The 14107-nt window shown below is 49.3% G+C and overlaps 5 protein-coding genes across 5 annotated transcripts; 3 read left to right on the top strand and 2 right to left on the bottom strand.

Annotated features, from left to right (window-relative positions):
- Window positions 1-2184: 2184 nt before the first annotated feature.
- On the top strand, window positions 2185-6307 carry mdr1 (ABC multidrug transporter Mdr1; the record flags this gene model as incomplete). Its single annotated transcript, XM_022548777.1, has 3 exons — window positions 2185-2538; window positions 2600-5895; window positions 5950-6307. The coding sequence occupies 3 exons, from the start codon at window positions 2185-2187 to the stop codon at window positions 6305-6307; spliced, it is 4008 nt and encodes a 1335-aa protein (XP_022403896.1).
- A 340-nt stretch (window positions 6308-6647) lies between these two features.
- Window positions 6648-7114, bottom strand: ASPGLDRAFT_23240 (SWI5/SAE3 family protein; the record flags this gene model as incomplete). The annotated part of the gene is made up of 3 exons (XM_022543259.1): window positions 6648-6807; window positions 6858-6943; window positions 7001-7114. The coding sequence occupies 3 exons, from the start codon at window positions 7112-7114 to the stop codon at window positions 6648-6650; spliced, it is 360 nt and encodes a 119-aa protein (XP_022403895.1).
- A 605-nt stretch (window positions 7115-7719) lies between these two features.
- On the top strand, window positions 7720-9392 carry ASPGLDRAFT_32933 (Ytp1 family protein; the record flags this gene model as incomplete). Its single annotated transcript, XM_022544238.1, has 5 exons — window positions 7720-7854; window positions 7909-7986; window positions 8042-8884; window positions 8939-9068; window positions 9118-9392. 5 exons carry the CDS (start codon window positions 7720-7722, stop codon window positions 9390-9392), a joined length of 1461 nt encoding a protein of 486 aa, XP_022403894.1.
- Window positions 9393-9584: 192 nt separating this feature from the next.
- ASPGLDRAFT_1141947 (E1 ubiquitin-activating protein AOS1) lies at window positions 9585-11231 on the bottom strand. Its single transcript, XM_022539620.1, has 4 exons — window positions 11088-11231; window positions 10962-11019; window positions 10738-10909; window positions 9585-10685 (listed from the first exon to the last, which is right to left on the bottom strand). Exons 1-4 carry the CDS (start codon window positions 11125-11127, stop codon window positions 9756-9758), a joined length of 1200 nt encoding a protein of 399 aa, XP_022403893.1. The 5' UTR covers window positions 11128-11231; the 3' UTR covers window positions 9585-9755.
- Window positions 11232-11771: 540 nt separating this feature from the next.
- ASPGLDRAFT_1141940 (uncharacterized protein) lies at window positions 11772-13753 on the top strand. Its single transcript, XM_022539619.1, has 3 exons — window positions 11772-12620; window positions 12678-13343; window positions 13399-13753. The coding sequence occupies exons 1-3, from the start codon at window positions 11998-12000 to the stop codon at window positions 13520-13522; spliced, it is 1413 nt and encodes a 470-aa protein (XP_022403892.1). The 5' UTR covers window positions 11772-11997; the 3' UTR covers window positions 13523-13753.
- Window positions 13754-14107: the final 354 nt, after the last annotated feature.

The raw sequence follows: 14107 nt of genomic DNA, 5'->3' as shown, positions 1-14107 counted from the left end.
ACGAATAACGGATGTAACTTGTGATCCAATATGTTAGATCGGTTTTTTTTTTTTTTTTTTTTTTTCGCCGAAAGCTTTGATGGATGGTGATGAATATATATATCTACACAAGGAAGTTAGGCTGAGTAGTCTAAGTAGATTCAGTCTTTGATGCAGATGTCTGTATTAGTCCTCAGGGAGGCTGTCCCTGTGGCTGATTTAGGCATGGTGCTGCCACAATTGACAGCGTGGCCGAGTCTACTATTCTTGACCCACGCACTCGATCCGAATTAGAATCTGAATTAATATAACGCGGGCCCCAAAGTTTATCCCGAGCCCTACGAGTTCAAACCGAAGCGTAGACTATGGTCTCCGGATAAATCGAAACTTTATCTCTTATACCAGGGTGCCGTGGAGTGTCTAGGCATGGTAAGAGTACCTCTTCTTTCAATGGAAATATGCCGTTGTCTCATATTCATTTGCAGTCCGATTTATTTCTATAGCAGAAGACTCAATGTTCGCTTCGATTAAGTACATAGCAAAACACTGCTTAGGGCTTCATGTCAAAATTATTTGCATAGAGATGTATGCGCCTACGCGTTGCAAACGTATCTGCGGGTGACTGAGACTGCGGGATTTACACCTGTAGATTCAGGCATATACAGCGTTTCTCAGGAATACGAATCCCTCTGACACAACCACATTCAGTCCCGATAAATTATCTTCAAAAACGTATATGGTCAGGTGTCTATCCGTATTGATTAAAGTATACACGTATAAACTGCGCGTCCATGTGCATTACACACCTCGGTTCTTTTGTGCTCTTATACTCGTAAATGGTCAGATCGGCAAACCGGGACCAAATATCGTAAATAAAAAGTTCTTATATAGCGTCAAATGGCGGTGTTCACAGAGCACGTGCAGGACAGAATGCTCCCCCTCCGAACCCCGTCACCATGTTTTACTACAGAATGTACTCTGTACAGTGAGATACAATTCAGAACAGCAAATCAAAGGATTCGATCTTTGCCCTATCGAGAGTCCGAAGCAACTCATAACTGGCGGGTGATTATCTTGGATCCTAACTGGCTCGTTTGCAAGCGATGTGCCGCAGCCGTTCGCGATTTGCTCGTTTTCGTTCTCGCTGTGCACTTTGATACCCGAGATAGTAGGTCTATCTATCAGATTGGTTGTACAAGTATGAACGAGTACTCCAGAGTACAAGTAAAATAAGGAGATAAGAAGGAAATAAGGAAATATTTCTAAACTCCGTGATCGTTGTAATGGCGATCATATGCCACACGATAGTTATACATTCATTTTGACTCATAGGCCATGTGAACGATAGCGTATAAAGTTATGCAAGATATGGACAGAGATAATTTTGACGTTTCGTATTCCGTATTCCTGGCGTATTTCGCGGTTTATCTGTGGCGGCTCCATAACAATCTACGGAGTACCCCAGCATCCATCGGGTCTACACTAAGAGGGCCACCATCTCCACTATACAATTCCAGAAGCTCCTTAATATCCAGCATAAAGGGGCTTTCAGAAGAGATGTTACTAGCAGTGTTATCATAGGGTACTTGATTCTTTGTCCATATCACATACCACGGGCAAAACCATCATAACCAGCAAAGTCGGTCTAAAAAAGCCCCTCCGATTGGCTGATAGGGCGAAGCATTGTCACTGCATTAAAAAAAAAACTTTCATCGGAAAACCGGACCCCCGACCGCCGGGCCAGAATTATGCACAGAACACGGACAGTCCCGCAAAAGGCGTAAAGTCGTAACTAAAAAAGTAAGCTCTCGGTGGCCCACGAGGACCTCAAAAAAGGCCCCATGCCCGTCGTTTCTCTCGCTGGAGAGTCCATTCATAGTCAACTATTATTCTTACAACTCAGAGTGGACTGGTTCCTGATCGTCCAATCCAAGGACCGGCCCTAGTTCGTTCTCTTTGTTCGTCACGATCAATATTTCCATAACCGGCTGGGACTGACGTCGTTTGGCAAGAACAATATCTCTGCTGTTGACGACGCGATATTCTCGAGTCCCCTTTTTATCTCGTTATTTTTTACTGTCATCTTCTTTTCTTTCACTCTGCAAGTCATACGTTACATGGTGTGAGGATCACGTCGGCAACATTTACCGTATAACCTCACCATATTGTCATTGAAGCTCTTGCTTCAACAACCCTCCGGACAATATGGCACAACCAGGTGACGGTTCGAAAGCCCTGGAAAAGGCCGTGGGGGATGGCCCCGTGGTCTCGACGCAGCGACAGACTCCCTCGCACGCCTCCAGTACAACAATCGGGCAGCATGCAGGCAAAGAACAAGAAGCGAAGTCGACTCCGGTGGCCGATTCATCCGATTCAGATGCCTTATATGCTCACCTGCCGGAACACGAGAAACAGATTTTGAAGGACCAGCTTGATGGACCGGAGGTGAAGGCATCATTTGTCACCCTCTTTCGATATGCTTCCAAATGGGACATCGTGATTATGATCGTGAGCGCTATCTGCTCTATTGCAGCTGGTGCGGCGTTACCCCTGTTCACGGTGAGTAATCAATACCTCAATTGGTTGGGAATTATCAATGCTGATTAGTGCACGCTCTCAGATTCTATTCGGTTCGCTAGCCACGGCCTTCCAAAGTATCACTCTGGGAACTATTCCATACGACCAATTCTACGACCAACTAACGACCAACGTTTTATACTTTGTGTACCTCGGTATCGGTGAATTTGTCACGGTCTACATCTGCACCGTTGGATTCATCTACACTGGCGAGCATGTCACGCAAAAGATCCGTGAACACTATCTTGAGGCCATCCTGAGACAAAACATGGCCTATTTCGATCGCCTGGGTGCCGGTGAAGTGACCACTCGCATTACAGCAGACACAAACCTGGTCCAGGAAGGTATCTCCGAAAAAGTCGGGTTGACCTTGACCGCAATCGCTACCTTCGTCACGGGTTTCATCGTCGCCTATATCAAGGGTCCCAAATTGGCCGGAATTTGCACATGTACCATCGTTGCGATTGTTCTGATCATGGGAGGCAGCTCGCGATTCATCATCCGGTTTAGCAAACAAGCCCTGGGCAGCTACGGTGCAGGTGGAACTGTCGCGGAGGAAGTGATCAGCTCCGTTCGAAATGCCACCGCATTTGGCACCCAGGACAAGTTGGCCAAGCAATACGAAGCGCATCTGGCCGAAGGAGAGAAATGGGGCATCAAAGTGAAAATCATAGTCGGTATTATGATCGGTGCCATGTTTGGAATCATGTTTATGAATTACGGTCTTGGTTTCTGGATGGGCTCCCGCTTCCTGGTCGCCGGCGATATGGATGTAGGCCATGTCTTGACAATCTTGATGGCCATCTTGATCGGTTCGTTCAGTTTGGGAAACGTTGGTCCACACGGTCAAGCCTTCACCAATGCTCTAGCCGCATCTGCCAAGATCTACAATACTATCGACCGCCACTCCCCATTGGACCCTTTCTCTGACGAAGGGAAAACGCTCGAGCACTTTGAAGGAAACATCGAGTTCCAGGATGTCAAACACATTTACCCCTCGCGCCCGGAGGTCACGATTATGGATGGCGTCTCGCTGAGCATGCCTGCTGGAAAGACCACGGCCTTGGTTGGCCCTTCGGGGTCTGGAAAAAGTACTGTGGTCGGCCTTGTTGAGCGCTTTTACCTTCCTGTTGGCGGTACTGTACTTTTGGATGGCGATGACATTCAAACTCTCAACCTCCGTTGGTTGCGCCAACAAATCTCGCTCGTCAGTCAGGAGCCTATTCTGTTTGGGACCACGATCTATCAAAACATTCGTTACGGCCTTATCGGTACGAAGTTCGAGCAGGAGCCCGAAGAAAAAATTCGCGAACGAGTCGAAGAGGCAGCGAGAATGGCCAACGCTCATGACTTCGTCACAGCACTGCCAGAAGGGTATGAAACCAATGTTGGCCAGCGGGGATTCCTGCTCTCGGGTGGCCAAAAGCAACGTATCGCCATCGCCCGTGCCATTGTCAGTGACCCGAAGATCCTGTTGCTTGATGAAGCAACTTCTGCATTGGATACCAAGTCGGAAGGTGTTGTGCAAGCAGCGCTTGATAGGGCTGCTGAAGGTCGGACAACCATCGTGATTGCACACCGCTTGTCTACGATCAAATCAGCCCACAACATCGTTGTCTTCGTCGATGGTCAGATTGCCGAACAGGGCACTCACGACATGCTCGTCGATCGCGAAGGCCCCTACCGCAGCCTTGTGGAGGCGCAACGTATCAACGAGGAGAAGGACGCGGATGCCATGGAAGTTGAAGGGGAAATCGACGAGAAGCAAGTCGCCGCCGAAGAAGTTGCTCGCATCAAAACTGCCACGAGTGCCTCGGGTTCGATGAACGAAAAGACCGATCAGCCCCTTGAACGAACGGATACCAAGCAATCTATTTCGAGTGTCGTCCTTTCGCAAATGCCACCCGAAACCCAGAAGAAGTACTCTCTATGGGCATTGATTAAATTCATTGCTGGATTCAACAAGCCCGAGCTCTTGTATATGTTTATCGGCCTGGTCTTTTCTGTTCTTTCTGGTGGCGGCCAACCGACCCAGGCTGTGCTTTATGCCAAGGCAATCAGTTCGCTCTCCAAGCCTTTGAGCATGTCCGACCAGATCCGACACGATGCGAACTTCTGGTCGTTGATGTTCTTTGTGGTTGGCATCGCTCAGTTCATCAACTTTTCGACTCAGGGAACGGCGTTTGCTGTCTGCTCCGAGCGATTAATCTGTCGGGCCAGAAGCAAGGCATTCCGGGCAATTCTCCGCCAGGATATTACCTTTTTCGACCGAGAAGAGAACAGTACTGGTGCTCTGACGTCTTTCCTCTCTACGGAAACGAATCACCTGTCTGGAATTAGTGGTGCGACCCTCGGAACGATTTTGATGACGACTACGACACTTGGAGCGGCTATCATTATCTCATTGTCTCTTGGTTGGAAGCTGGCCCTTGTGTGTATTTCGGTGGTTCCGGTTTTGCTGTCCTGTGGATTCCTCCGGTTTTACATGCTTGCTCGATTCCAAAACCGATCCAAGAAGGCTTATGAATCGTCCGCCAACTATGCGTGTGAGGCGACATCTGCCATCCGTACAGTGGCTTCTCTTACTCGGGAAAAGGATGTTTGGGAACAGTATCACGGACAGCTTGAGGAGCAAGGCCAGAAGAGCTTGGTCTCCATCCTGAAGTCATCTGTTCTCTATGCTGCTTCCCAGGCCTTGGTTTTCTTCTGCGTTGCACTTGGTTTCTGGTATGGTGGTACTCTTTTGGGTAAGGGTGAATACGACATCTTCCACTTCTTCGTTTGCTTTGCAGAAATCCTTTTCGGTGCGCAGTCTGCCGGAACGATCTTCTCGTTCGCGCCAGACATGGGCAAGGCGAAAAATGCTGCTGCAGAGTTCAGGATACTGTTCGACCGGAAGCCCGCCATCGACACCTGGTCTGAGGAGGGCGAGAAGATCGAATCGATCAAAGGCGAAGTTGAGTTCCGTGATGTGCACTTCCGGTACCCGACTCGTGGCGAGCAACCTGTTCTCCGGGGCTTGAACTTGAGCGTCAAGCCTGGCCAGTACATTGCACTTGTCGGCCCCAGTGGATGCGGCAAGAGTACTACGATTGCTCTTCTGGAACGCTTCTATGATGCGCTTGCCGGTAGTGTCCTTGTGGATGGCAAGGACATTACGGAGCTCAATGTGAACTCGTACCGCAACTTCTTGTCGCTTGTCAGCCAAGAACCCACGCTGTACCAAGGAACGATCAAGGAGAACATTCTGCTTGGGTCTGATAAGGATGATGTCTCGGAAGAGGATTTGATCAAGACATGCAAGGACGCCAACATTTACGACTTTATCATGTCTCTTCCGTAAGTTCTCCTTTATAACCTATTTTTCCTGATTTAACGCTAACGAAATCATAGTGAGGGCTTCAACACTGTCGTTGGTAACAAAGGTGGCATGTTGTCAGGTGGACAGAAGCAACGAATTGCCATTGCCCGCGCACTCCTCCGGAACCCAAAGATTCTCCTTCTTGACGAGGCTACATCAGCCCTGGACTCTGAATCGGAGAAGGTCGTGCAGGCCGCTCTGGATGCCGCCGCTCGCGGACGTACCACCATCGCCGTGGCTCACCGTCTGAGCACGATCCAAAAGGCCGACATCATCTACGTGTTCGACCAGGGCAAGATCGTCGAGAGCGGCTCACACCACGAACTGCTCCGCCTCGAGGGACGGTACTTCGAGCTGGTGAACATGCAGAGTCTCGGAAAGGCTCAATAATCTCCCTTCATTATTTCATTCCTCCTCACCACTACTTCGATCTATACCTTCTAATCCCTCCTTTCTCCTCTCAGCATCCTCCGCTCTAATGTGTTGACGACTTAATCTGTTGTGTGACGACAACTGATCTCTTTGATATAATTTATATTGCTAATTTTGGCTGATAGGAGGTGTTTTCTAGCTGCATGGCTTAATGTATTTAGACTTGAACGTTTGGCATGATGGCAAGTACATAATAAAAGTTTGCTGAGATAGAACTTGAACATTGCTTTTTGAATTTGGTATCCATAACGCCTCGTAAAATCAATCCTAAACATCGTGCACGGTATATCTACGCCGGTCAATCCTTCTCACCAGCCCCAAACTCCCTTTGCACCTCAATCTGTCTCACTCCACGCGCCTCGGCGATCAACCCCATTAATCCCTGGGCGACATCCTTGATTTCATTGTAGTCGTGGAGAAGACGGATGTGGCGCTTTACCGTGATTGAAGGGTCATTCCTGGTGCTATTAGCATACACATACGGGCTGGGGATTGGAGACAGGCATACTTTAGCTTAGCTTTAACCTCCGCAATCTCCCCCTCGAGTTGCTGTGTTTGGGATTGGAGATCATCGATGGATGCTTGAAGGGTTTTCTATTCATTATCAGATTAAAATTGTACCTAGATACGCGCAAAATGCGAGGAACATACCACCTTCCTTTCCCGCTGGAGCTGTTCCGGGGAAGGATTCTGGCCGTTTTCGGATGACGTGAGATGGGGAGAGTCGTGTTGGGAGGGTTGGGGTTGGTTTGGTGAGGAGAGCATGTTGATTGGTTATCTGGTATGGTTGGTTATGATGGTTCGAGAGGATTGGTTATCTGGTTGTGGTTGTTGGTGGTAGTTCGGTGGTGGCGTGCTTGTATAGAACGGAGTCGGAGTCGGAGGACGGGGTCGGAGAGGAGTACAAGTAAAAAGTGGGCTGTGATGATCTGAGATATGAATAGAATCGATTCTTACTGGGCCAATAGAACGGGGGGTATTCAATCATAAGACATTGTTCTCTAAGATGGACGAAAGAGACATACAAAAGTGAATAGTAATACTAATTAACGTGAGGCCGAGTGGTGTATCAACGGCTTTCTGGAATTTAGAAAAACTCATTCTTTTTGGCCACTAATTCTCCTATTACAATTATTCTTACTATTATTTACTCCTCTAACCATATATAAAAAAAGATAATCTCCTATTCTGTCAAGTATATCCACTTTATCGGCGTCGTTGTGGCCAGAGCATCCGTCCAATCCCATTGGCCCTTTTCCATCCCCGTAATCCAAAGCGTCGTCGTCTTCTATTTCTCTTTTCCCTCCTTCAACTCCCCTCTTTTTCACCACTTCTTCTCGGGTTATTTATCTCGACCATATTCTACCGCGATGACGATACCAAATCCACTCCAACTCCGGGGTGGAGGAGTGTTGGCCGCGCTCTTCTTCCTCGTCCCGTCCGTTCTCGCGCATGGCGGCCACGAACAGGTCCCTGAAGGCAGCGCCGTTTCCGAAGACCCTATTGTACGTCGCCGTTTTTTCTGTTTGGATTTGGGGAATATGGACTGACAGTGACAGGACTCGACATTATGGACTCACATGATTCTTATGGGTCTCGCATTTGGTATTATCTTTCCGCTGGGAATGGTTCTGGGGGTATGTTCCTGGCTATCGTGGATTTTTCCTGAGGGATATCATACTAATCAACTAGATCACTCGCTCTCGCTGGCATGTCCCCCTCCAAGTCGTCGGAACGATCATCGCCGTCCTGGCCTACTTCCTCGGACACGCTCATAAAGGTCGCCAATTCGCCAAGAACGTCCACGCTCCGTTCGCGAATATCCTGATGATCCAGCTTATCGCGCAGGTCGTGTTGGGTGTCTACCTGAAGCTGCACCTGTCCAAGGGGATCCACGGCCGGATCCGTCGGTTTATTGTCATTCTGCATGGAATACTCGGAAAGGCGATGCCGGTTGTCAGCTGGGCTCAGATGCTCTTTGGTGGAATCACTGCCCTGGGCTTCTGTCGGGATGACCACATGGGGCAGTGTCTGGCGCATTTCATCATGGGAAGCGCTTTCATCGCCTACGGAATCTTGTTGACCCTCCTCCTCCTTGCTGGTCAGTACTGGTTGCGCCGCACCGGCCGCAGCCAGGAGTTCTTCGACTCGCTCGTTATCGCCGCATGGGGATGTGTCAACACCTTCACTGAACACCGCTGGGGAGGTCCGTGGGTGCATAACGACCTGCAGCACACCACCATGGGAATTGTCTGGTGGTGCGCTGGTCTGCTGGGTGTCTGGCTGAGCAGGAAGCGCAACGGCGGGCCCAAGCGGAACATTATCCCTGGTATCGTTATTATGTTGACTGGTTATGCCATGTCTAGTCACCCTCAGCACTCGATGGTCAGCACTATGATTCACTCGTTCTTTGGCTACACGCTCATGGCTGCTGGAGCTACGAGAATCATTGAAATTGTGTTCGTGCTGGGGGATCGCAGCACTCTCAGTGTGGATGGTACTAATCCCAACAGCTTCCAATACCTGCCGCCTTTCGTACGTCTCCTTCCCGCTGTACTTTTTCTTGCGTTACCACTAACGACTATTTAGCTTCTGTACGCTTCCGGATTCCTTTTCATGGGCGCCACCGAGGAGCAAATGCAGCTTTTGGAGGACGCTGGGATTACTCACGTCTCCTACATTCTGATTCTGTTCAGTATCGCCTTTATTCTCTTCCTCTGTGAGTAACCCCTAAATCTGGCTTCGGAATGTTATCTAATCCCGTCCAGTCGTGAACATCCTCCTCCACATCTACGCCGTCCACGCATGGCCCGAATCCGCCAAAGCGCAGCCCAATGATGACATCGATGCTGAAGACGGTGCACACCCCAAGCCCTCCCGCGCGAACGGTCACGCACGGTCACCATCCGAGGCGCGGCAAATCCACGACGCAGAAGCTTTTGAGCTGCAAGGTCTCATCTCTGATGAAGAGGAAGAGGCTAGAGCCGGGCACCAAGGCCGGCATCAGAAGAACGAGGATGAGGAGCCTCAGACTCAGCATTAAATTGTCTGGGTGGTTACAATAATGGAATAAAAGTTGGTGGATCATCATATACATAAATAGTGCCCTGGCTTCTCTTCTTCTCTTGGATTTCAATTATTTAGTGACATCTACCTCTCTTGCAATGCAGATGGAGTCCTGGATATCAATTTGCTTCTACTGACTGGCGTTTGGTGGGATAGGCTTGCTTTTTATACCAATGTACACTAGTTATACTCGTGCATATATTCAGCATTTATGGAGAAATTAATTGTTTCTGCAAGCATCAATCGCAACCAAATTCAATCTGCATTTCTGCATATGCGATACTATCGTACACTCATGATATTCAACTAGTTAGGTTTTAAATCAGTAAAACAAAAACAACTACTGCGTGAGATCAGTAGCAGCGTTGTTATTGTTGTTCGCAGCAGCCGGCCCAGGATGCACAGGAATCGCATTCACAGCCGCAGGCGTGACAGCTGGCATGGCATTCTCAACCTCCGGTGGGAAAAACGGATGCAACGGATAAACCGGGGCGACGGATTTATCACCATCAAACAGCAATAGATTCTGCAGTGGTTGTTCACGGGCACTCAGGACGTTGATGACATCCTGCGCGAGAGAACCGCCCACGAACGCGGCGACGGGGCTCAGTTCACTGCCGAGGTTTTCGAGGAAGGTGCGCAGGAAAGTAGAGTCGAGGGTGCTGATGTCGAGTTTTAGCTCGTGGTGCCTATCGCGAGCGAGCTTGGTGAAGGTCTCGAGGTCCTGGCGGGACGAGAGCGTGGGGAGGGGTGTGTGGTTTCCGGGGAGTTTTTGGAATTCCCACAGCGCACGCAGGCAGGTGAGGAGCGGTGTCACTTGTCTCCTGCGACGCGGGAGACGAGTGAAATCCTCGGGGAGGGGGGAAGTATTTGCCAGGATCAGCGGGGAGTAGACCTCTCGCTTGGTGACCATTTCGATAACCTTGTCGCTTTCGACTTTCGTGTTGATGTTGAGAACGCTTCGGGTTGGGGTTTCTTGGGTTTGGGAGGGGACGTTGGATTTGGAGCGTTCGATGACGAAGTCGTGCGAAATTAGGTCTGAGAAGACGTAGCCGTAGAAGCCGTGCAGGCCGGCGGCGTAGAAGGGGCGGTTGGCGAGACGGCAGGAGGCGTTGATTGTAGTGTAGGTGGAGAAGTCGAGCTCTGTTGCGATGACGATGTCGAACTGGGAGAAGTAGTCTGGTTGTTTGGTGCGCACGTTCTCTGTGTTGACTCGTAGTTGGACTCGGGGGTTCATGGCGCGGATTTCAGCGCTGGCTGCTTGTGCGCGCTGCCAAACTTAGCGCCTCAATTAAGAAATTGGTCGGTGGGTGAAGACATACATTCTGCCCAACATGCTCCTCACGCACAAAAAATTGCGCTCCCAGGTCCTCCTCTGTGACAGTCTCATGGTCCAGGATAGTCAGGCCACCAATGCCTGCCAATACCAAGTTCTTGGCAACCTCGTTCGCCAGCGCCTTAATAGTGATCAGGAGGATGTTCGCGGATCGTAGTCTAGAAGTCTTGTCAATGACATCTGTATAGGAATCTGTCCAGAGATGCTTACTTTTCCTGCGCCTTCACACCCCAAAGTCGGATCTGACGGTCGTACAGAGCAATCTCGTCTATCATATCGCACGAATTGTCTGTCAGATGTCCATTCTTCTTTGTATATGACTCGTATTCTTCTTACCAGCGCTGATCGATTGGGTCGCATTCTCCTGCGACGCCATCTTGTTACACAACGTGGATTGTTCTTCGGTTAAGGCTTGGTGTAAGAAGAGCCGTAGATAATCTGGAGCAGCGAAAATAGATCAATATTTCGCAAAGTTAATGAGTAGCTTGTGAATCTCAAACAAGCTGTCGTGTCGCGGGAATCTAGGGTATAAGTATGCGGAGGTGAGGAATAAGCAACAGAGGAGACGCAGCAATCAGGCCAGGATGCAATACTATCACGCATGAGCCCCTCAGCTGTATAATCGAAAGAACCCTGTTGCAAACACACCCGGATTGTCGTCTCTCGTCGTTTGTCGTTGTTGTCGCATCGCAATCCAACATCCGCCGCTTTTATCGGAGCCGACATCACGTGTCTGCCGATAACTTATCGCCCTCGTCAGGCGATTTCATTTCATTACTGCCAACTCCTCGACTTCTGGTGCTATTCTTACTCTCTCGCAGGTTCGGGAGGTTCATCGTCTGTCTTTCTGGCACCGGTTCAGTTATTCTTGTCATATTTGCTCTCTTTTTCTTCCTAGTGTTCTATGCATATACATTTCCCGGTATGAGTGAATCCCTCCTTTTCCCCCACTTCATTTAACTTGGCTAACTTGGGCGGTGTCTACGAAGTAGGATGGTACGTTTATGATTACTACTGCTGCCTGTTCATTCGTCAGATCGACGGCTTTCGTACTACGGAGCTAGGAGGAAATATTGCCCACGTCATCACGTTCATCTGTATTGACCGGTGTTATTAACTATAGTCGGGGAACCACGACTACCCTCCCGCTTCTCGACGTACCCCTCGTACAAGCGATCATAGCGGGCGATCCCAGCAACGATCCGGCCAGGCCCAACATCTCCGGGACTACTTGAACTCAGAACGAATGCGGAACCCTAATATGAACCACAACCGCATGGTGGAGCTCTTGGATGAGGAAATGCGCGAGTATCTCGCCAGCGAGGCACAGACCAGAGCAGCAGTGGACCATCAGATTCGACAGCTAGAATCGCATATTTCTAGAAATAACGACCGCGGAATGGATTCTCAAGATACTCCACCCCAAGGTAGCAGGCCTACCAGACGTCGGGGTAGAGGGGCAAGGAGCAGGGAAACCGAAAACAATACTCTACTCGACGAACCGATACCTCACCTCGAGTCGCCCACTGTAGTTCCTCAGGAATTAGAAATTCATCGTCAATCGAACCGAAGGGTCAAGCGGAGAAAGCTGGAGTCTGACGATGTCAGAGAAGGCACACGCGGTTTCTCTTACGGACAATTCGGCCAGGTCGTGCCAGGAGCTCTCAGGATGGAAATAGCCAGCTGTGATGGGGGAACCTACGAGCCTGATGGCGAGAGCTCGTTTCCGGATAATATCCTGCGGAACGATTCGTCTGTCTATTGCACCAAGTCGGATCGCTGCAATTTGCTCTTGAAGCACGTCGGAGGGGCGCCTTTCTGCTTGAAGAGGATTGTCATCAAAGCTCCAAAAACTGGTTATGACTCTCCGTACGTTTTTTGTGAAATTAAGCGATTCAAATGGAACAGTTCACTAACTATCTTTAGGATACAAGAAGGAATGGTCTTCGTCTCCATGACATCCGACGATATTTTGACCCGTACCGCTCAAGACCAAGTTCATTACTCTGGTGCTCGACGGCGACGACGTAATCGACGAAGCGGATTATCACGGTATGCGCCTTTTTACCCATTGCCATACGAGGAGGAGCTAGAGAGGGCCATGCGCGGGAGTCCGGATTCCGAAGACTCGACACAAACCACGGTCGATCCAGTGGCCGGCTTCAGGGTTACGACCAGTCATAACGACAACGATCGCGATATTCCAGAACAACTTAATGAACAAGAAGACGATGACGACTGCCCTACCATCGAGGAGATTGAAAGGCTGCGGATTGGACAGCTGATGGAAGACGACATAGCCTGTACTGACAGCGACGACAGCGAAAGCGACTCTACATCCGATCTTAACGTTTCCACGTCTCAATTTGACTCATTTTACCGTCGACGACGCAGACTGTCGAACTTGCTGAGAATCCCACGTCAGCAGCAACAACAACAGCAGCAGAGACAGCATCAGACCACTAGTTTCGTTGAGCCGCCTATGGATTCCCAAACGAACGCCTTGCGAAGCAATGGACTTTTACGGCCACATGCGCAGTTCTTCATTGAGCGTGCGCAGAGTATGGTCAACATCAAATTTGATCCTCCTCCGTACGTCATTTCCCGTCCTACACAATTAAAGAGCCTTTGCTAACTGATCTTGCAGGTCTGGTAGATACATCCTAATCAAACTCTGGAGTCCCCATAACGGAGGTAACATCGACATCCAAAGCGTCATTGTGCATGGCTTCGCGGGTCCTCGTTACTTCCCAGCCGGTGGTTTACGATAGTCACGTCTCCCTCTTCACTCTCTCGCCCTCTCTGCCTCTTCCTCGCCGCCTCTTCCTCGCCGCCTCTTCTCTTCACATTATACGGATATCTTCACGATACAGCTGGGTACAAGCTATAACTTGTTCCATACATTCGCTGTCACTTTGCTTTACTTCATGGGTTGTTTTAAATGGGATGGGTCGTTATTATTACTTATGCATACACCGGATGGGCTCGGATCGGTTCTGGTTCATTTGATCTATATCTGTACTAGCATATATCTAGATGGTACTGGGTGGGATGGATCTAAGGGATAAATATAATGGTACTTATATTATTATTCCTGTATTCTATTGATGTTCTTTCCCTGCAGAAGTAAGGGTCTTTGGTACCACTCACTGCAGATGATAGACATCAGGATAGTGGCAATATACCAGTCGATGAGATGATATTAAGATCACAACCAAAGTTGAGTATACCCAATGAAAGAAACCCAAAAGTGCCAAGACTTAAGGAAAGATCAACAAGAAAGCAGGCTAAAAGTCACAAGAAGAAAGAAGTTATTTGACCAGAAATATGTACAATGGTCCCTCTCTCTCTCTCTC

This window comes from Aspergillus glaucus, assembly GCF_001890805.1.
Source record: "Aspergillus glaucus CBS 516.65 unplaced genomic scaffold ASPGLscaffold_4, whole genome shotgun sequence".
Taxonomy (NCBI): Eukaryota; Fungi; Ascomycota; class Eurotiomycetes; order Eurotiales; family Aspergillaceae; genus Aspergillus; species Aspergillus glaucus.
Note: the sequence above shows the minus strand (reverse complement) of the source record. Positions and strands in the feature narration are given on the sequence as shown.

Coding starts and splice junctions, on each gene's coding strand:
- ASPGLDRAFT_1141947 (XM_022539620.1), bottom strand. CDS start 11,127: ATGGCGTCGCAGGAGAATGCGACCCAATCGATCAGCGCTG. Junction 11,020..11,087: donor GACCCAATCGATCAGCGCTG/GTAAGAAGAATA, acceptor GCGATATGATAG/ACGAGATTGCTCTGTACGAC. Junction 10,910..10,961: donor GGTGTGAAGGCGCAGGAAAA/GTAAGCATCTCT, acceptor CAAGACTTCTAG/ACTACGATCCGCGAACATCC.
- ASPGLDRAFT_1141940 (XM_022539619.1), top strand. CDS start 11,998: ATGCGGAACCCTAATATGAACCACAACCGCATGGTGGAGCTCTTGGAT. Junction 12,621..12,677: donor AAAACTGGTTATGACTCTCC/GTACGTTTTTTG, acceptor AACTATCTTTAG/GATACAAGAAGGAATGGTCT. Junction 13,344..13,398: donor ATCAAATTTGATCCTCCTCC/GTACGTCATTTC, acceptor CTGATCTTGCAG/GTCTGGTAGATACATCCTAA.